This window comes from Tinamus guttatus, unplaced genomic scaffold (assembly GCF_059628265.1).
Source record: "Tinamus guttatus ecotype Peru unplaced genomic scaffold, ASM5962826v1 Tinamus_guttatus_pri_ptg000423l, whole genome shotgun sequence".
NCBI classification, from domain to species: domain Eukaryota; kingdom Metazoa; phylum Chordata; class Aves; order Tinamiformes; family Tinamidae; genus Tinamus; species Tinamus guttatus.
This window is the reverse complement of record NW_028288957.1, coordinates 3,933,589-3,954,479: the sequence shown is the minus strand read 5'-3', so window position 1 is coordinate 3,954,479 and position 20,891 is coordinate 3,933,589. Positions and strand designations below refer to the sequence as shown.

The 20,891-nt window shown below is 45.3% G+C and overlaps 1 protein-coding gene across 1 annotated transcript in view; it reads left to right on the top strand.

Moving 5' to 3' along the window:
* The window catches only part of LOC104571280 (extracellular matrix organizing protein FRAS1-like), a 138,016-nt gene that overhangs the window by 53,671 nt on the left and 63,454 nt on the right, over positions 1–20,891 (top strand). Inside the window, exons 10-19 of the mRNA XM_088531641.1 lie at positions 3,122–3,211; positions 4,372–4,519; positions 6,399–6,542; positions 6,660–6,794; positions 12,141–12,284; positions 14,101–14,241; positions 14,654–14,794; positions 15,666–15,836; positions 17,624–17,764; positions 19,710–19,853. Of these exons, the coding sequence (XP_088387767.1) occupies positions 3,122–3,211; positions 4,372–4,519; positions 6,399–6,542; positions 6,660–6,794; positions 12,141–12,284; positions 14,101–14,241; positions 14,654–14,794; positions 15,666–15,836; positions 17,624–17,764; positions 19,710–19,853 (1,399 nt within the window). The remainder of the gene's footprint in view (positions 1–3,121; positions 3,212–4,371; positions 4,520–6,398; positions 6,543–6,659; positions 6,795–12,140; positions 12,285–14,100; positions 14,242–14,653; positions 14,795–15,665; positions 15,837–17,623; positions 17,765–19,709; positions 19,854–20,891) is intronic.

Sequence of the window (20,891 nt, the reverse complement as noted above, 5' to 3'; positions counted from 1 at the left end):
AAGTTAGAATCCACGAGCACGATCCCAAATGATACATAATGCAGAGGTGATGTATGTAGGAATAAAAAATATGTGCTACTTCATCTGAGGTTGTGTCCTCTAACTAACAAAAATGGATGGAGCGTGAGAGCTGAACTCTTGTTGCTGAGTGTAGCACTGCTGATGATCATTAAACTGCATGGAGAGTTTCTGCTGGGTGGAAGTCATGATTGTCATAAAATCTTGTGCATTGGCATCTGCTTCAGCCAGCTTCCTGCATGCTTATGACTGAAAATGGAATCATTTACACTAATGATGATGGCACACTGTCCTAGCTCAGTAGGGAAAATGATTTAATATTCATGTTCTTGCCTTGGGCTCTGACGAGGAATCCATTATTCAGAAAAGCCAGAAATATTTTACAGGACAGCAGCTGAAGGTGTTTAGAAGTGGGGTTAAGAACAGAACGGGGTTCAAAAGCAGCTCTATTGCTCATGCTGTTTTCTTTCATGCTCGGGATGTCAAAGTTTCCCAGTTTGAAGCTTGAGCATCAAAAAAAAAAGTGTTATTTCTCAGGGTACAGGTGGCTGCTGTTCTGAATTCAATGAAATGTGATTACTGGGAGGACAGCAGGAGGAAAGTACTCGATAAAAGATATTTGCCCAAGGATTTATAATCCTGCAGGGTTTCCCTTAAGATAAACTGGCTTCCTCAAGACAGTTGCAGTCATAGTTTAGCTCAGTAGTACAAGGTGCACATTAATTTAATGCAATAAAATATTTACTCAAAAAGAATATAAATTACTTTCCTTTCCCCTTCTCTTTTTCTGAGTTGCAAGTCTTGTTTGTAGACACCTGCATCAATAAATCTGGCCTGAGAAGAAGCTCGAAGCGTTTGGATTCATCTCTTCATTAAGGCACTATTAATTTTCTGGTCACATCGTGCTGTTTAAAGTGTAATGAGGCCCCAGATTTAAACTGCAAATCCTGGACAGCTTGGCACAGCAGAGCAGTGTTACACGAGGGGAGGGCAGAGGCTCAGCTCTTAAACCCTTTCAGACAAACCTGTCCAGCAGCTGCAGAAGGAAGGTGGCTGTGGCGCTTCTGCGCTCATCTTCCAAACTGCACTCGGGTGAGCTGGGAATGGAGCTTCTGTGGCAGCCTTGGGGCAGTTACGGATGTACTCCGGACCAACAGGCCGGATGTACTCGACCCACAGGCCGCGCTTCCCAATGCCTGCCGGGAGCGCGTTCAGACGGGGCTCTGAGCAGGGCGCTGGGTGCGTGGGTTCCTCCAGCTCCGGATCCCGGGGAGCCCAGCAGCCGCAGGGCCCGCGAAGCAGGTCCGGTGGGACGCAGAGCCAGCAGCCGCGGGAGCTGCTGTGACGCTTCGAAGAAGCCGAGCTGGCAGGCTGGGAGTTCGGAATGGCACGTGGGGATGTAGATGGGAATGAGCGTGAGACACGCTTGCATAGACTGCTTTTTGCCCCGTTTCTGCCTCCCCGCTCACCAGCGCCGTTCAGCATTCACCGCCTGGAGCGTGGTGAATGGTCTCCCTGCAGCGCGGCCACGAGCGCTCCGGCTGCCCCGCGTGGCCGCTGCCGCTCCAGAGCCTTGGCAGAGCTTGTGCTTCCCTTTTCTCCCGGCTGGAGATGCGTATTCCTCGGCTTGGCTGCTCTCAGTTTTCCTCTAGTGTGTGTGTGAGGGGGTTGTGGGCAGGGATGGGAATGGGAGCGTTTACAGTACGTAGTCTTGACATGAGATCCAACCACAGCCAAGGGCATTCTGAAGTAATGATTAAAGTAGGAAACATGTTTAGAACCAAGAGAGAAAGATTTTAGGCTGTGTGTGGTCCCAGGTGAGTGAAAACTGTGTGATCTCTGTGCTCTTACCCATTCCCAGAAATGTCTGAGCATTCCCGAGTGTAGCCTGGACTAGCTCTTGTGCCTTGGCAAAATTAACAGTAACTGGGAGTGTTGCTGCACTGCGTAGGTACAAAACAGTTTGCGTATACAGACTGCTGGATGTGCTGAAGTGGAATGGCAAAAAGCATCCTGGCGTGACTGTACTGTGCAAGATTCCTGGAGGGTGCAAATGAGCAAGGCAAATGGGTAAACTTGGAGCTCAGCTGCATTTTGTGAGCCCCCAAAGGAAGGTGGCTACGAGCTGAAATGGAAACCAGGAGGAACTTTATGACTTTGTTGGGTTATGGGCCCCTTGCAGATGGTTATGGGCCAGTTGTGACTTATCTGCTTTGTGATAAAAAAAAGTAATTGCCCTAATTGTAAAGCTAGAGAGATACTACACAGAGGGATTCAGGATGGGTATCAACACTGACATTTAACAGGGAAAGAGAGATTTAACCAGTGCCCAGGGCACTGAAATAATCTAATTTAGTCATCCATTTGTAACTTTTGTTATAGTGGTGTTTTCTTGCCTCTGTTCAGCATGCACGAGAATCTTGCCAAGACATTGAAGCTGTTTCTTTTTGAGCTGCTTGTTGTTTCCTTAAGACACAGTCTCCCTTTCTCATAAATATTCAACTTCTGCTTAGGCACAAAACGTCGTGACAAGTCAGGGCACTTCATTCCCTTCCCCTAGTATAAATTCTTATCTTCACACCAAAGTAATCTCAGTAAATTATGTGGTGTAACAAAGAGCAGGCTTTTTCCATTTGGGGTAGATAGAGCATATGCTTTGAAATTTGTCCGAAACGTTTTTGGCCTTTTGCTTAGGAAAAAGTAGTAACTTGAAAATGAAGGTAAGCTTCTATGCATTGACATGGAGATGGTGGCCATAAAACGTCCTGGAAGTTCACTGTAAATGGAAAAATATATATATCTTGTTCTCTGTATTTTCAGTGGACTATTTCAGAGTGTTTCTTTCCCTGCAGGATTTAGGGATGAAGCAATGTCCTTATCACTGAATTCCCTAACCCTTTCTGGGGTTTGTTCTGCAGCTACAGTGTTCATTAAGCACATTTTTTAGGCTGTACATGTAGAGATGAAGCAGGATACGGTGGAGATAAGGTGGAATTAGACTGGGACGATTGCATTCCAGGGCGGGAGCACTTCTGTCTCTGCATTCCACAGTATTTCGGTGGTGTTGATTCCATCTAACCTGCTGCAACGTTTCTCTTCACAGGGGGAAGAATTAATTCACTTAGATGGGAAGTGCTGCCCTGAATGTGTTTCACGCAAGAGTTACTGTATTTACAGAGGACATGCCAAAGATGTGAGTATCCTGGTGCTTTGGAGCACCTCGAGAGTTCTGCTCCAAAAGTCTGGGAGAAGGGGCTCTCCTTCCCCAGCTGTTCCGAGAAGGACTTTACTTGCAAGTGGAGGGGAAGAATGATCCACTAATATAATCTCCCAACTGCTCTTAGAACTTACAAAATGTGCTTGTTTATAACGTGTACATCTGCTCCAGTATTTAAATTTGCCTTGCTTTCTTCTGTGTGAAATAGTCATCCCTCCTTAATATTTAATGCACATACCCACTGGTTTCCTGTGAATCTCATGGGCATTTAGGGCCTGACTTTCATACTATACATTTGAGGCTACAAAGCAAAGGCAATGTGTAGCCTTCTGATTATGTATTCCACTGATTATAATTCTCACTGCAGCAGAAGTCCCTTATTTTATGAATATTTTCAAGGAACTTTCCTGCTCAAGTTACAGCAAAACAAAATGTTAGGTTTCTTTGTTGAGATATACCCGGGATGGACGTATTGATGCTCTGACAGATGAGTACCAGTACTGATAGCTGCTGTTTGCCAACACACATGGGAAATGGGAAGTTTAATGCTAGTTTCTTGGGCATGTGAAATGCTTTCTGCCTTTTGACTTCCTCAGAGGGAACTGGCAGAGTGATGGAAAACAAGGCAGCAGAGGACAGGAGGAGAGGATGTAAAATGCTGTCAAAGGTTAGAAGGAGATTTAAAGTTTGACAAGTAGGTGGGATGAATCGTAACGGAGGAGAAGGTTGTAATGATCCAGTAGGTCATTATGCAGGTGTATAAATTCAGAGCAGGTAGACGGTATCGTTCAGATCCAAAGTGGATTTTAGCTCCTGTTGCTGTGCTGGAACAAGGACCCTTTGCAGCCTGCCTGGTTTTGCAAGGCAAAAGGGTTGTTTGGCGGCAGAGGTCGGCAGTCCTGTGTCAGCAGGTCTCGATGCTGAAAAAGCCCCAGAAATGTTGACCTCCCTCCTAGTGCAGATGCAGTCTCGAAGTCTACCTGAAGATTTCTTTGCTTTGGGAAAACACCAGGCGTGTGCGCAGGCTCTCCTCGAGCGCCGAGGCAGTAAACACGGGCAATCCTCGCTGTGGGGTGCCCGCGGCCGCACCGGGGGAGCGCGCTACTAACGGAGCTCTTTGGCCTTGTCCCGTGCAGGACGGAGAGACGTGGAGCGAGGGCCCGTGCCGAGCGTGCAGGTGCCGGGCCGCGGAGGTGACCTGCTTGCAGCGCTCGTGCCCGCCGTGCGCGCTGGGCAGCCTGGCTGTGGAGGAGGAGGGCGAGTGCTGCCCGCGCTGCCAGCCAGGTACGGCCCCAGCAACAGCCTTCTCACCCCCACGAGTATTTGAACTTGTCTTCATTCCTTCTGCAATTGCTGATTAACTGTTTCCTGATAATTTAATTAGGGTTTCAGGAGCGGTGAGGACTCCACCCCAAGGCTGCCACTAGTGCCCCTTGGTTTAGCCCATGCTCTTTACGACTTTCCTTTGGCAAAAATGTCTCTGGAAATGTTTTGTGTTGATTTTCCCTTTTTTGCAACACAATAAGTTTTCTAAGGCAGAAGGCTGTTACTTTCTGAATCTCAATGAGGGCTTTGGAGTTTATGAATTCATGAGTCCCATTATTTTTGGGAAGGAGAGAGGAGAAATAACCTGCCTACAGTGTTTATGCCACAAGCTCACCAGGGGCTGAATGGCTGCCAGTTAATAATTGTTCAGAAAGATTAGAATAGCCCTAGCTGGGTGTTAACTTTGCATATAAATTCATTTTTCTCCAGGATGTTGTCCTCCTCCTTCATTTATACTTCATAGTTGGGAGGCTTTATCTGTGGTTTGCCAATGTTTTGTATTGGGAGCCGTCCTTGCAGCATTCATCTAAGTTTGTTTTTATCAGAGTGCTCCGGTTAATGGTTTATCTCAGTAAAAGGAAAATAGCTTCCCAGTTTAATTATGCTGTGATTTGCCGGAGTGGCTTGGCGCACTTGCTATATTAATGTTTTAAAGCTTGTTATTTACAGCATTCTAATAAAAATGCAAAGCATTACAAACTGAAAACTGAGGCAAATGGATTTTGGACAGATCGCACAAAATCGTTCTGGAGTTTCAAAAGAGAGCAGCTCTGCTCAGACTGCAAAGGAGAGGAGAGATTATAAAGGGCTCTTGATCCCCATCTGTTCTCTTTCTTATCAAGAGGTGCCACCACATACTGGTTGCTCTTGAGAACACGACCTCTTCTAGAATAGTAACACTGTGGAAAGTAGAAGCTTTGAAGTCACTGTACTGTGGCTACTGTGTGTGCCTGTGTTTCTGTGTCTTAAAGGTAAACCTGTCAAGGCAGCTTCTTTCACTGAAGCCCTGCATTTGTCTCGTCTCTTATCCTCTCCAATGCAAAGCAGAGAAACAAATGCAAGATCCATCCAGTTTAATCTGTAAGCCCAGAGCTTTCTAGGCTCTTTTGCAGAACTGACCTTCCCTTTCAAAAATTATGGGAAGAGAGAGACATCAGTGCCTGATGTATCTGTTTCCTTAAAGCCAGTATAGTGTAGTGGCTTCTTCTCATAGACCTGGTGGGCGAAGCATGCAGAAAGAGGCTATTTGTTCTCAGTTGGTGTAGAGCATCTGGCCTTCAAGATAGCTGTAGTCTGTTCTTGCTGACAATGTTTGGATTGGGGCAGAGTAGGGTATTTTTCCCTACTTAGGGAAAAATGATCCATTTGGTACCTCTGGGAGCACCCAGTTCCTTGTCAGGTAGTAAGGAAGGGCTTTGGAAAGTTATTACAACAGAATGGCTAGAAACAGCACCTCCTATTCATTTCTTCTGTTTTGCAGTTTGGATTCATTGTTACACTTAGCTGTCTGTTTTCTCCATGTTTCTCCAAAATTCCTGTTTTCCTCCATGAGGAACATTTTTTTGGAAACTTGTAAGTTATTTGGTATAAATGAAGGAGAGTTTTTAGAATCCAAACTCTTTTTGCTGACTTTTCAGGGAGGAACAGAGAGGTTTTCTTCCAACAAGAAGTAACTCAGCATTAAGGAAGATTTAGTCCCTGTCTTGCCCTCTGCAGACAGACCAGCCAGGCTAATTGAGAAGACACCTGTGGTCACTCACATTTTGTGTATGAGTTGTTTTCTGCCTTCCTGACCGAAAGCTGATGTATTTGCCTCTGTGTCTTTCCTTTGTGGCAGTGGAGTGCCACGCGGACTGCTTGACCTGCTCTCAGTCCTTCGATCACTGCAACGTGTGCCGTGATGCCAGGAAGCAGCTGCAGAATGGACGCTGTGTAGACACATGTGAATCGGGCTTCTACCAGGATGCAGGGACTTGCTTAGGTACCCCCTGCAAGGGCTTCGATCCTCTCAGAGCCTGCCATGCTTTAATTTGTGCCTTTGGTAAGCTGCCTCAAGACATTCAGTATTAATGCTCCTTTCTTTGCTTTTTGCTGGAAGCCTGCAACGAAACATGTTCAACCTGTACCAATGGATTTGAGTGCTCCTCATGCCATGCATCCCTGCTGCTGAAGAATGGGCAGTGTGTTACTTCGTGTGGGCAGGGCTTCTTTCAGGATCAGCTCCTCTGTGCAGGTAACTTAACAGAGAAAAAAAAAAAAAAAAGGATTCTGTGATAATTTGTGATAGCAAGAGAGCAGACAAAGCTGTATCCAAGCTCTTAGGTGTACTCTTAGTTGAGGGATCTGCTGTTGACATAGGTGTTAATGTTTGCCGTAGAGTAAAGCAAGAAGTGAACAGAGGAACGAAGCCGTGCTTGGTAAAATTGATTACTGGTTTAGGGAATATTCAATAAAATTCCTCAGGGGATCATTTCTGCTGGTCTAAAACTCCTACTCTTTAACAACCCTGGTTCAGGTTTTCCCCGCTGTCCTCTTTCAATTCAGAATTCCCTTTTGGAACTGTGACTGTGTGCTTTGTGCCACTGAAGTGTGGGCCAGGTAGTGTGGGACGTATGCGCTGGTTTTGCAAGAGCTGTCACACCGTGAGCCGTGCCTGGCCAGCTGATCCGTTGGGGTTTCTTGGAGTTCAGTGCAGACTAAGCTGCAGCTGCTACTGCCAGACCTCTCAAGAGACAGTACTTGGGAGAAGTACTAGGAGGGATGGGGGTTTGGAGCCAGAGAAAAATCACAGAAAATTCTGTTTTGATGTTTTGCTCTTTGCTTGCCCGTTTATCTCATACAGTGCTCTCTTCCTGATAGTTCTTTGGGCTAACTGTGCTCGGAAAAAGTATTTACAGTGTGAAATAGTAATTCCACATACCACTGAGATGTGTCTAAATCTTTGTGATTTCAAAGAGTGAGATTAAGATTGGGAAGTTTTGATGGAACTATGGCAGTGTTTGTATGAGCTTCCCCCACTCCTTCGAAATACTTGTACTTTGTCCAAACTGGTAGCGCCTTTTCCCTCCTGACAGTTTTCTTGTTTCTCTAAAGATAACACCTTTGTACTTTTGAAATTGGCCTTTTTAAAAGGCTTTTAATTCTTTCTGCAGCCTTAATTCAACAGAAAACTGGAGCACAAGTTTAACTTCTTGTGCCATCACTTCAACTTCCTTGGAACTAGCCCTCCTGCTTAAAATTAAATATAGGCTTAGGGCTTTTGGCAGATTTCAGGGGAAAGCACTTTAGACCCTAAGTCCAGCTTCCTTTCTAATACAGCTTGTCTTGAAGCGCTGACTATTTTTTTCACATTTTGAAACTTGGAAAAACCTCCACTTTCCTGCAGTGACCATAGATTAGATCCCCCTTTATACATGTATAATTAGAAAAGAGAGGCTTGGTCTAGAAAGCTTTATAGGCTTAAGTATCAAATGATCTTCTACCTCATTTGGTTTTATTTTACTGTTTCCTTTCCACCTGCTCCTGATGTTTTAACTGGCAGTGCCCATGTACTGTTGAAGTAGGAGGGAAAGGCTAATGTTTCGTTTTATTACTGTTTTGTGGATTACTGATTGTACATTCCATCCAAATTTGCAGTCACGCATGCTTGTAGCTCAAAGTTGCTGGGAAAATTTGTTCCTGTTTCCTCAAGGGAATTAAACCAATTTGCTTTAGTTCTGCTTGGCTGCATTTTCTGCATAAAATAAAACCAGTGGAGAAAGCCTTAAATTTCAGACCCAGACCATAATTCATTGCCAGTCGTCCTTACTTTGTATGCTCTCCATTTTAGAAATTTGTTTGTTCAAACTGCCTTTAAACTGTTCGGAACTATTTTTCTTAAAATGGTTTTAAAATTTGTGGTAAGTATGTTCCAAAATCGCAGAAAGAATGAATGAGATAATTGTTACAATTCCAATAAACTATGAGGAATTAGCTTTAAAAAGACCTGTATGAACTGGTTCCTTAATCCATCCTGCTCTTGAGACACTGTTGTCTGCATTGCAACAACAGAACACAATGAATTTGTCTTTCTGAGGCTGGTTTGCATTTTGGAATGGAGTTGTTTGGTCTTTTCACATTCTACTCTCACACCAGGGTCATCACTCTCCTCCGCCCTCCCTTCTGTACAGTATGGAAACCCTTAAAAGAAAGGAGATTTGAGAATAAAAGGTGGCAAGCTTGGGTATGTAGTGTATTTAATAATCATGGGTCAGACTGAATCCTGCTTAAGGCAGGGTGATTAAGTCTTTCTTGCCAGAAACAGACCATAGAAGCAGCTAAGAAAAAAATAATTTAAAAAAGGCCAGAGCAAAATGAAGGGGAAAAAATATATAGATTTTTATTTATCTGCCCAGTAAAACAGAAGGACTCAAAGGACTTGCAGTTTTCAGTGCACCCACTGCATTTTTGCGATTTAGTTATTTATGTTTTCAGGATTATTCAAAAACCTCGGCAGAACTCGGGTGTTTCTGCTTGGATCTCCCCAAGTGCGAATACCGAAATGTGTAACTTGATGCTAGCAGAGCCGGTCACTCCACAGCGAAGCGCTGGGATTTCTGTCCGTGCCCTGTTCTTCTCTGCTGTGTCCTGACTGCAGAGACTTGCTTTGAGAATGAACCATTGAATGTGGGTAAGCAGAGGGTGCCCAGCTCACAGCGAGGGCACGAGAGGTGTTTCTTGTTGCCACGCAGCGTAGGGCAGCTGGAACCCATCTGTGCTTCCCGAAACTGGAAGGCCAAATCCACTCTCTGAACATCTTCCATTCAGCAGGAGTGTCTGGCTAAGTGCAGGAACTTGCTTTTGTGTCCGCTATCCAGAGGAGAGAGTACAAAATGGCCCTTCCCAAATCTGAACTGAAAATAACAAGAAAAGGTGAAAACAGTTTCCTGGCAATGCAGTCACTTCTGTTGATTTATTATCAGGCACTCAGTTGCTGCAGGCAAAGATATTTCAGCTGACAGTTGTTCAGCAAATACTTATTTTTTCCCCTTCTTTTTCAGTGGAGTTGGGGGGCTGTCTGTGTAGGAGAAGAGGAGCTGTTGAGCCCGGCAGGGACTGAGAGGGCCTCTGAGCCGGGTCGCTCGCTGCAGGTGCTTTTGTTGATGTCCCACCTGAGAAGGTTGTGACCTGTCCTGTCCTTTGAGTCACTTGCTCTGCTTCCAAACACTAGCAGGCACAGCCGTGCCAAAGCTCTTGCATGAGTCTAGTTTGTGGTAGACCTAGACCCAGCAAAACGTGTTGTGCTGGGTGGCTGAAGGAATGATCTAGACCTACGCAGGGATAGCTGGAGGCAGCTGCAAGAGAGAAGTGACTGAAGTGAGGAAGTACCGAAGAGCAGCCAGTGTAGCGCAGGTGGGAGAACCTTAGAGCCAAGCACAGTTGCCACTTTGCTTTCACCAAATGTGCATTTTTAACAGAGATGTATACAAGAGTGTCTGTTTAAATAAAAATGGTCTGAAAGGGAGGCTGTCAAGGAGGAGAAGTCTGTCTGGAAAAGGCGTAGTATCTCTGGAGAGAACTTGAGTATTTTTCTAAATAAATAGGTCAACAAGGACATGGGGACTGCGCTACTGTGGGTATCTTCAGATGTGTTGACACATCAACATTAAAACATGTTAACATTGAGAGGCCAAAGCTGTGTTTGGGAAATCTATTATGAGAAAGTAAGAGCCCTAATGTCCGTCTGCTTAGGAAGATTTTGAAAAATAGAGTGAGCTTAGAGAGGAGCAAAACGCTCACAACTGGAAGGTGAAGTGAGGACATTTCAGTACGTAGGAATTTACAGCGTGAGCTCATGGGCTGTAGTTTGCTTTCGAGTGTGAACATGCCCTGAGAGTCATCCGGGCTGGAATGAGGCGCGGTTTGCTATTAGCGGGGGAAATTATTGATTGGAACAGGAAAGTGTGCACAGTCTTTACCTTGGGACACGGTGCCTGGCGGTTGTTGTGCTCTGCTTCAGCCCCAGCTCCAGGCACTTGGCAGTGTTGACACTGTGCTCCTTCACCTCACTCTGCTGCATTAGACGTGGTCCTGGCACAGAAAGACTTCCAGTCTCACCTGCTGCTGGGAGAGGACGAACTGTCGCTCATTTAGGGAATGTTTTTGTTGTCGAAATGTGTTTGTTCATGTAACTTTCATACATAGATGTGCTTTAAGTGAATTAAGCTTCCTAGAGAGTATGAGTTTTCTTTCCCCCGCGAGCTGCTGCTTTGCCTGGTTGATTCTCTGTTGCCCTCAGACTACTTGCACAAGAGTTTTTCTTGAGTGGCTGCAGCTTTAGCTGTGCTCATGGACACAGGACAAATATCCTGCAGCTCTGTTTTCTCTCTTTTCCCTTGGTCTGGGAACACAAGCATGTACACGCCTCATTGCGAAATAATACCTTTATGAACGGGTTTCAAACCTATTTGAATGTAATCTAGAAAAAAATCTAGTAGCTTAAGGATCTGTAATTTGCACAGTTGATGCAAGCACCAGGAGCACAGTATTTAACACGTCTGCTGCCCAGATTCCATGAAAACTAACCCTGGCGTTGGCTCTATTTGCCTTTCAGCTGACCAGTTTTGTATGAGGCTACTCATTCAGTGTGTTCGATATGTGGAGAACTGGTCTCCACATAGTTACTAGTTTCCATGTAACACATCACTGTGCTTGAGCACCACCCTGTTCTGCCTGTGTGTTCATGGACCAAGATCTGCCCTGTGAGGAGAGGCTGAGGGAGCTGGGCCTGTTCAGCCTGGAGAAGAGAAGGCTGAGAGGGGATCTGAGCAGTGTCTAGAAGTACCTCAAGGGAGGGAGTGAGGAGGATGGTGCTGGCCTCTTTCACTGGCGGCCACTGACAGAACTAGAGGTAATGGCCGGAAACTAAAGCACCAAAAGTTCCACAGGAACTTAAGGAAAAATTTCTTGACAGTGAGGGTGCCAGAGCCCTGGAATAGGCTGCCCAGAGAGGTTGTGGAGTCTCCTTCTCTGGAGATCTTCCAAACCCGCTTGGACGCAGTCCTGTGCCACGTGCTCTAGGTGACCCTGCGTGTGCAGGGGGGTTGGACTAGATGACCTCTGGAGGTCCCTTCCAATCTTAAGCGTTCTGTGATTCTATGATTCTCCTTGCTCATGAAGTGCTGTTCGTGTGAGCAGTCACGCTGAGTATCCGATTCTGGGCTTAGTTTTACATAGTGTGTGGCAGAGACTCTTCACCCTTCCCTTCACTTCATGCTCGTCCAGTGCCTAGCAGAACTGAATAGTGTTAGCAACATCCCTGCAGCTGCAGAAATAACTTATGTTTATTGAATGTCGTCTGACTGATGGTGTGAGACATACCTACAAGACAGGTGGCATGAAAATGCTAACATTAAAAGCAGTGCTTGTTTGCTTTCTTTTCCTTTCGTGAAGCCCTGGAAAGACTACACTACTGAAGCAGTGTGAATGCCTGTGAATATAAGGAAGAAAAATGCGAAGGAGTGAATTCCTGCAAACTCTTTATTTTGAAAAATCAACTGGAAGTTCATCAACCATTAATCCTTTGCCTTCTTTCCCGCAGCTTGTCACAAGTCCTGTTCCTCATGCTGGGGGCCTTCTGAGAACAACTGTTTGTCCTGCAAAGACGCATCCCAGGTGCTAAAAGCAGGGCTGTGTGTGGCCAGCTGTGGCCAGGGGTTTTACCTGAAGGATGGAATTTGCAGCGGTAAATACCTAATCGTTTTTTTTCTTTTCTCCTATTGCAAGAAGTTTGAGAAATGTTCTGCAAAAAGGGAATCAATATTTCATTTAGCCAGGCAGCAGCTCTAATTTTATTCGTGTCTAAGCCAGATGCACCTTGTGCATAAATAATCGGATGGGAAAGGCTGCTGTTTGTAAGATTATTAATTCATTTAAGCTAATCAGATGCTGAAAGGTTTAAGGTTGTTTCCCTCATTGAACAGCATGAAAGCACAACTGAGATGTTTCTGAGGGCTTGACAAATCCATTTGTCTGCAACGAGAGAAATGGCCCTTGCCAGCGGGTTTTTGGAAATTATATTATAATTCAGCATCACAGTAACTAATACCTGCACAACAGATGAGCCTTGGGAACTGAGAAGGTTAGTTAAAAGAAGAGGAAGGGAAGGCTGGAGGGAATTAAGGAGGAAGTCAAGCAGCTTATGAAGGAAAAAAATCTCATATAAATAATCTAAATTCTGCTGCAACCATACAGGCCAGGTCTCTGTTTCAGGCAGCTCCAGCTGCTCTGAAACTCTGTCCAACAGAGTCCGGAGTAGTGATTCAGGGTTGCCTGTCTGAGCCGCAGCTAGAGAGAGTGGGCTTAAAACCTGGAGCCTGTTGGAAAAAAAAAATGTTTATGGCCACTTCTGGCTGGATTTCACTTTTGACCAGATTCCCTTTTGCTCTGGTTGATGTTTACACCAGTAAATTCAGAAGCATGTGTTTCTAAGTGTGCAGAATTGAAGTTTTACATCTTTATTTGAAAATCAACTGAGAAGAAAGTTCTGTTTAGGTGCGCCTTGCCTGTATTTGTAGATTTATTGCCAGAGATTTCTCACAGCAGCGTAGTTGCTGCTCAGACCCTGTGAAATTCAGATTTTCCACATCCGCCTACGACACGCATTTCGATGCCCAAGTGGAGACCTGTAACCTCTTTTAATGGGAAGCTCTCAACTGGAGCAACAGGTCATTGTGTATCAGGTAATTTGACATTCAGAAATGAATACCAGGATAGTATAGAGCACAAAGATTAATTGAAAACATTGTATTTGATTTTTGATGCATTATCACACTCAAAATTTTGATTTGAAGAAAAGGGGAAGAAGGGAAAGAATGATAAATTCTTTCTCAACTTTTCCACTATCTTTCAATTCCTGAACAGCTTGAGGACTGATTCTTGTTTTGCAAAGATCTGCAAAGATTTATGACGTGATTTTCACACATGAAAGTGCTCATAATGCCGCTGTCTGTTCAAAGATCTCTGGTGAACAACAACAAAAAAAAAACACTGCATTTATTGAAAGGGTTCTTCTGCGTGTCCTAGGACATAGATATTTGTCTCTGGATTCACTGAATAATTGTTATAGATTTTAATTGGGAAAGAAAAAGAAGCTGCTTAGTCTTCTATGCCTGCAGATACCTATGGTACTTTTGCACCATACAAAGCTGATAGTGTGAAATGTCACTTTTTCCAGCAACAGGCAAAAATTACAGATAGACAGAGCCTTGTACATTGAGTTTCAGGGTGTTGACATAATCACAATCTCAATACCTCCTAGTACAGGCCATTTGCTCAGAGTCCTAGGCAGGATGAGGGGCAGCTCATGCGTGCTGATCCTCACACGTGTTGCAGGGAGGTGTAGAAGGTTACTTGCCCTGGAAAAGAATATTTAAAGATACCTTTGAACAAAGACAGAACGTGGCACGGTTTGCACTCCTTCATGTCTGTAGCCAGGTTAATTAATGGTTAATTTTATGCCCCATGAGTGCTTTTGGTTAATGAGCTCTGCTCCTCGGCAGCCTGCGAGCCGTCCTGCGAAACCTGCTATTCGGACCAGCCCAGGTGTTTGAGCTGTGCCCCAGATAAGGTGCTGCATGGTGGGAAGTGCCTTTCGGAGTGCCCAGATGGATATTTCCCAGACAGCAGAGGAAGATGCAGAGGTAAAAGCCATCTTTCTTATGGCTGTCTAGGTACCTTCCACATGGTGTCTTATTTTCCCCAGATGTGTCCTCATGGGGAATAAGAGTGCAAAATTGAGGGTGGGGAAAGGAATTCTAGTTTTTGATTTCTTTGGTTCGCTTGTGATGGGTTATTTTAAATAACCTCTTTGCTTTGTGAAGCACGTTGAGATATACTGAGATATACAAAAAAACACAGTGTGAGTGGGAGTTATTGTAACTGTTTTGCTGGTTATTAATGCCTGTGTGCTTCCGTGCTCGTTAGTTCACATAGCTGATTAGCTTGCCAGCTCGAAGCTTTCTGTGTTGGCCGGAGGATATTGTAGCCAGCCACATCACCTGCAAGCAGAATGAATGGAGTATTTCAGTTCCGTGTGCTCTTTTTCTTTATCAGCTTGTCACAATTTGTGCTCCACCTGTGAGGGACCTTTGGCCACCCACTGTACCTCCTGTGCCCTTCCCCTGGCACTGCATCTGGGCCAGTGCCTGCAAGGTTGTGGAGAGGGGTTTTACCAGGATCAAAATGTCTGCAAGGGTAAGCCATGGAATTGGGGCAAGTTCCCTGGCTGCGGTAAGTCAGCCTGGTCAATGCTGGCTGTTGCTCTGCTGCTCCTTAGGCATCCTACTGTGATTCTAGTCCTTTATCCTAGGCCGAACTGTCAAGAAAAGAGTAATTCCCCCAGTTGTCTACTGATTGCTTTTCACTTTGAAAAGAAAAAAAAAAACACTAAATTTGTATATTTGATCTTTGTGGTTTCACCCGCTCAGGATTTAGTGATCTTGGGGTATTTTATCCATGGAATAGATTCCTAGCACTTTGAAATTTTTCTTGACTCGAGATGAATAACATCTTACAGTTGCCTTGCAAATTTGCTAAGGGTGAAGTCATCTTGCAGCAATGAAAAACCTGCAAATGCGAAAGATGAGTTTGGGTTATCCAGGAACCCGTTCAGGCTGTATTTTCTGCCATCTACCCTAGTGAGGTTGTGTTCACCTTTGCAGTTCTAGAATTTAAAATAAAATTCAATGCCTGTGGCATAGAACTGCAGCTTTTTTTCTTTTTCTTTTTCCCCTACGTTATTTGGCTATCTACTTTATTTTTTCTGGAAAAGAGTCATTATTTTTTATTAGGAAAGGATGGCAAAATATTATTTAAAAACAAACAAACAAAACATGATTCCATTATAGAAAATCCACTATCTTGCCTAGTTTTGGAACAGTCTTAGCCTGTGAGTTGCTGCAAGGTAGTTGTGCACCCTGGGCCGCCTCTTCGAGCACTGTCCACAGGAATGCAGAAGTGAAAAGCGGGATGTCCGAGAGCGTCTGAATCGGGGCGTTCCCGCTCCGACGTGCTCCGGAAGCCGTGCCCGGGGCCGCGGCTCTGACACCTCTCTCCCTTTGTGCAGGTTGCCACGCGTCCTGCCGCGCCTGCGTGGGCCCCGAGGCCTTCCACTGCGTGCGGTGCGCGGCGCCGCACGCGCTGCAGCCCGACGAGCGCCTCCGGGGAGCTCTGCACGGCCTTTGCCTCCCCCGCTGCCAAGCCCGCTTCTACCTGGATAGCACAGGAGTTTGCAGACGTGAGTGGAAACGCAAACAGTTGCTTGAGGCCTCCAGCAGTAGGTGTTTGGGGTGGTCTCATATGGCGTGGGCTTTTTATGTGTTTGCCTCCTGACAGTCATGAAAACTTAAGCCAAGTAACTGAAATGGCATGTGGTAGTACTTCTAAAGGAAAATACACCCAACAATAGGTTGTGAGTAAAGGATTCGGTTCACCTTTCTAAAGGACTATGTTCATGTCTACAATTTAGCCTTCTTTGAATTGAAGTTGGGGAGGCAGCTTTTACTATTGAATTGTTTTGGACCTTGCATGTCCAGAGAGTTAAAGTGTTTGAAATGGGAGAAGGGAATCTCTCTTCTGTAAAGCTCTGTGACAGTGCTCAAAACATAACTCAAGTCACCTTTGATACTCATTGCTGGAAGAGCATTTTCTTGCTTTTCTCCTGAAGTGAAGCACCATAATTTGTTCTGTGAGACTACTGTGAAGAGCATGGAGAAGAATCACCACAGGTTTTGTGTTCCTTTATTTGCAAAATTATACCAAAGCATCCCTACACTGCACAAATTACCCTAACGCGTTTTAGGTCAGTGGAGAGATGGCACCTTACCCCAGCGGGGTATCTGCCGTGGGGTGTATTTGCTGGCATGTTTGGAGAGGCTGCAGGCCTAATCCTGGCGCTCTTGCATGCAGTGCCCACGCTGTGGCAGGAGGTGGATCTTCCTGGCTGGCTGTAGGTTATGGTATTGGAAATGAATGCAGAAGTCCGTACAGCACCACTTCAAAGTGGGGAACAGGTCTGCACCAACAGGCCCGGGCAGCAGTGCTCACGTACGTCCCTGGGCAGGAATGCCGGCACAGCCTACGTGCTGCTGGCTCTGCTGTCTTGGCAGTGGCGTTGCAGGAGCTGATTTATTGCACAAGGGCCTGAGCATGCAATATTTCAAACTTTGAGCTTCCACCATAAAACACTCAGGGAAAGTGTGCAGATGAACCTTTTTGAGAATGCAAAGCCACAACAGATGTGTACCATGCCTGCAACATCTATTCGGAATAAAAAGGTGTTCATGTGCAGGTAAAAGCATTAGTTTTAAAAGTATTTTGCCCACGTGCTTGTGAATTTGTCATGAGTCCACAGAAATATTTCTCTACATGTTTTTCTAATGCTCTAGTTCTGTTCTGAAAAATATTAGTTCTTTAGCTACTCAGTTTATATACTTATTTCATCAGATTGTTGCTTTAAACTGGCTTGTTTTAGGAGCAGTATGAAGCAATCTAGCATTTCACCTCTGCACCCACAATTAACCCCTTCTTTTTTTCCGAATAATCCTTCTAATGAGAGCTTAGGAATTCGTTAGCTGTGAAATCACTTGTTACTGCTCCAGGATGGATGATGCCCTAAGCCTGCCGTGGAGCTAGATAGAAAATCCTTCCAGCAGGACCTGCAGGGTGCCAACAGGAGCTGATTTCAGACTCTGCCCAGAGCTCTTAAAGGCAGGCGTTAGGTGTTGCACTGCGTTGTGCATCTCCACCTTCCATTTTAGAAATTCAGGAATGAATTGCATGGGTTCAAAGACAGATGAAACATGCAGCTATTTGTGGTTCCTCGTTATCTTGGAGAAGTACGCTGCACAGCCTTAGCTCTTTGGCCCTTTATGCCTTTCACAAGCAGTGAATCCTATAAAGCAAATACCTTCATGTTTTCTTAGGGGAGAAAGCAATCCCACCGGGCTCTAGGATAGAAACAGCAGAGAGAAGCTAGAAGGTAATTTGGCCCTCTCTGTCCCTCTGTTTTTCCCTCTCCTGCAGAATGCCACTCCTCCTGTGCGGGCTGTGTGGGGAGTGCCTCCCAGGACTGCACGGCTTGTCCGTCTTCCCACGTCCTGCTCGAAGGCCGGTGCCTCTCCGAGTGTCCGGAGGGGCTGTTCAGCCACGAAGATCGCTGCTACTGTGAGTGCAGAGTGCAGGCATCTGCCACTTAAGCCACTGATTTCCTTGCATGCACATTTTGTAATGTATTTTTCAATGTAATTAGAGGTGCTGTGAGATTATATGAGGCTGCTTAAATATTTTCGGGGGAGAAAGTACAGTCCAGTTTCAGGAAATGCAACCTCTGCCTAATGAGAGGGAGGCATACACACTGAAACAGAAATTATAGTCAGGTTTGCTCCCATGGCTTGGTTCCCTGAAAATATTTTGCTTTTATTTCAGTGGTGTCCTTAGCCAGCACATTGTGGCTGAAGAGCTCTTTAGCATACTGGGTAGAATTGAGCATGGACTGGTTTTATTAGTCTAGCAAAATATATTGCCCATAAGAAATGGAGTTATTTTTAATCCCCTGCTGACGGTAGGGCTGAGTTTAGGAGGAGGAAATTCTGCAGACGTAAGATAAAAACCACAGATATGCCCGGTTAGGCAGGGGGACAGCGTCACTTGTGCCCTCGGCTTGCCCATGAGTCAGCGTGAGGCCCTTATCGAGGCCGCTGGACCTCGCGATTGTGACTGCGGAGTGTCGGAGCGGCTGCAGCGGCTCGGTCCCCGGGCAGGGACCTGGCGCTGGGGCAGGCAGCTGAGCGGGCCCCTCTAGGCCAGCTGCAGGCTGGTTCTTTTTTAATAGATTTAGCCGGTCGGGTGTCTGTGCATCTGTCCCGGTAGGAGGAGAAATTCACTGAAGTTGGATTGGTTGCTTCCCCAAAAGACCTAACGCTTAGAAAAAGGCTCTTCTGAAGTCCGTCGTTCTATTTATTCAATCTGTTCATCCGGGGGAAAGCTCTATAAATATATTCCTTTGGCAAGCCTTTGTAAAGATTCATCAATTCTGAGCTCGTGTGCTGCTCCCGAAGAGCTGAGGTAACTGCTGAACGCTGCATTATACCACTTCAGATCCCAGCCTTACGTAAATGTCCTGGGAACAGAATTCCGCTCTCGGGAAAGCGGCGGCTTTCTCTATGCTGCCAGCTTGGATCTCCTGCCTTTCTTGCACAGCACCACTCAGTGAATAGAGGTGTGTCTCGAAGTCTGACTCTTCCTTTTGCTTTTATGGAGCAGTGCAATCATGGGCATAATTTCTGAGAGGGTGGTGGGGGGCGATGGGCTGGGTCTGAAATGCCGGAGCCCTGCACTGTACAGCTGCAAGAAGAGCCCCAGCTTCCCTGTGGAGAGGGAACCTGGGGAGGCCTGAGGTGGGAGGCTTTGAAGCTGTGTGCCTTTAGTCACTGAAGAGTTTATACACTGGTTTTTAAGAGGCTTTTCTACAGATTAGCTGTAGTACCTTGCATCTGTAGTGTGGGAAGCATGGAAATAAGGCACCTGGCTTTAAAGGTAGAAGGATACAAAAACCAGCCTGAGTGAAATATTTTTGAGCAATCTTAATCTCTTTCTCTGCAGTCCTTTTGTTGTGTTTCTGCCAGGCACAGTGTGGCTGATGAGATAGCATCACATTTAGGTTTTAGTGGGTTCAGTCGGGGAGGGATTTGTGCAGAATTCACTCCTGGATTCCCCACTCATGCATATGAAACTCATACCCACAATAATTTTTATATAATACCAAAATGTTTAATTTATGTCTCCCTGGCATCCCACTCTTTCTATATGCACACACATATGCTAGAGGGAGGAAAAAATGGGCTGATAAGTGTATTTTGTATAGATCTATACCTTGATTTATGCAGAGAAGAAAAGCAAAGCTTTTAATTTTCAACTCTTTCTTCATTTCCTTTATTAAAAAGAAGAATGTCAAAACCTTCCTAATCAAAACTCTGCAGTCACTTGTGCTTTCAACATCATTTTACGTCCCTGTAGGAGGAAGGCATTTTCAGAGGAGCCGTGTTCCTGGGCAAGGTGGCAGAAAGGCTATAGCGAGTGCATTCCAATGAGTGTTTGTTTCCCTCCCCAGCCTGTCATCCATCCTGCAAGACCTGCCGCGGCCCTGCGGACGTCGAGTGCGTGACCTGCCATCCCCACGCGACGCTGGCGGGTGGAAAGTGCAGGACAAACTGCAAGGAGGAGCAGTATCTCAACCTGGTGGGCTACTGCGTGGGTAAGGAGCAGCAGATTGCATGGGTCATACACAGGGCCGCTCCCTCTGCAGCTTGTCCTCGAGCAAGGAGCAGTCCTAGGTGTCTGCAATGTCTGTGGTGCTGTTACCTCCAGTGGCCAGAAACAGGGTTGCTTCTGAGAGCAGAGCCAAGCTGGTGAATGCAAGGTCAGGAAAGCTTAGATCCATCACAGAGCAAAGTGAATTAAGGGAACATTTTTTATGAGAAGCAGCTTATGGGGCCCTAAAGAAAAGCTGGCACAGCTAGGATTGCTTGTGCATTTTGGGGAGATAATAAGATTTATACACAGGGGTTATACTCTGTGGGTGCCCTATGCCTACATTTAAGCCTATCATCAGAAGTAACTAATTGCATTTACCTATTTAAAAAGAGAAATCACTTTTAATCCATCATGCAGACATGTATAAACATATCCTGGGAACCACTCCAGAAATTTTTGAGCTTTATCAAACCACTTCTTTTCTTTATCAAATAAAAGATACAATGTGTGAGGCTTATCCTAGTCTGAATAGTTCCAAACTGGATAAACCTAAGAATAGGGAAGAAATGCAGCATACATAATAAATCCTTTCAGAGGCGATCATTCTCAGTGTAGTCTGGATGACTCCCTTTGCAAAGACTTCTTTTTGTTTATGTATGTGTGTTTGTGTGTATTTTATTTTTACAAAATGCTCGTTTCTTTACTCTCCACAGATAAATTTTAGAAACTGTTTCTTCATCCCCTTTTTAACCAACAGTTCTTGCTTTACCTGATTACAGTACAGACACTAAAAGGAGGGAACAAGGTATCTCAGGAGTAGGAAGATGCCCCCGAAGTATTGCACTGCTCCTTATGTGTACAAGCAGTCAGACTGGAAAATCAAGCTGTTCTATACACACTAGTGATCTCAGTATGGAAATTGGTCAGCATTTCAGTGTTGTGCGCTGTCTCTGCCCTGTAAAATTTCAGGGGATATAACAATGCTCATTAATGTCCTGTAACATCATAGCTGTGTGGACTTTATTTCCTCCACCTTACT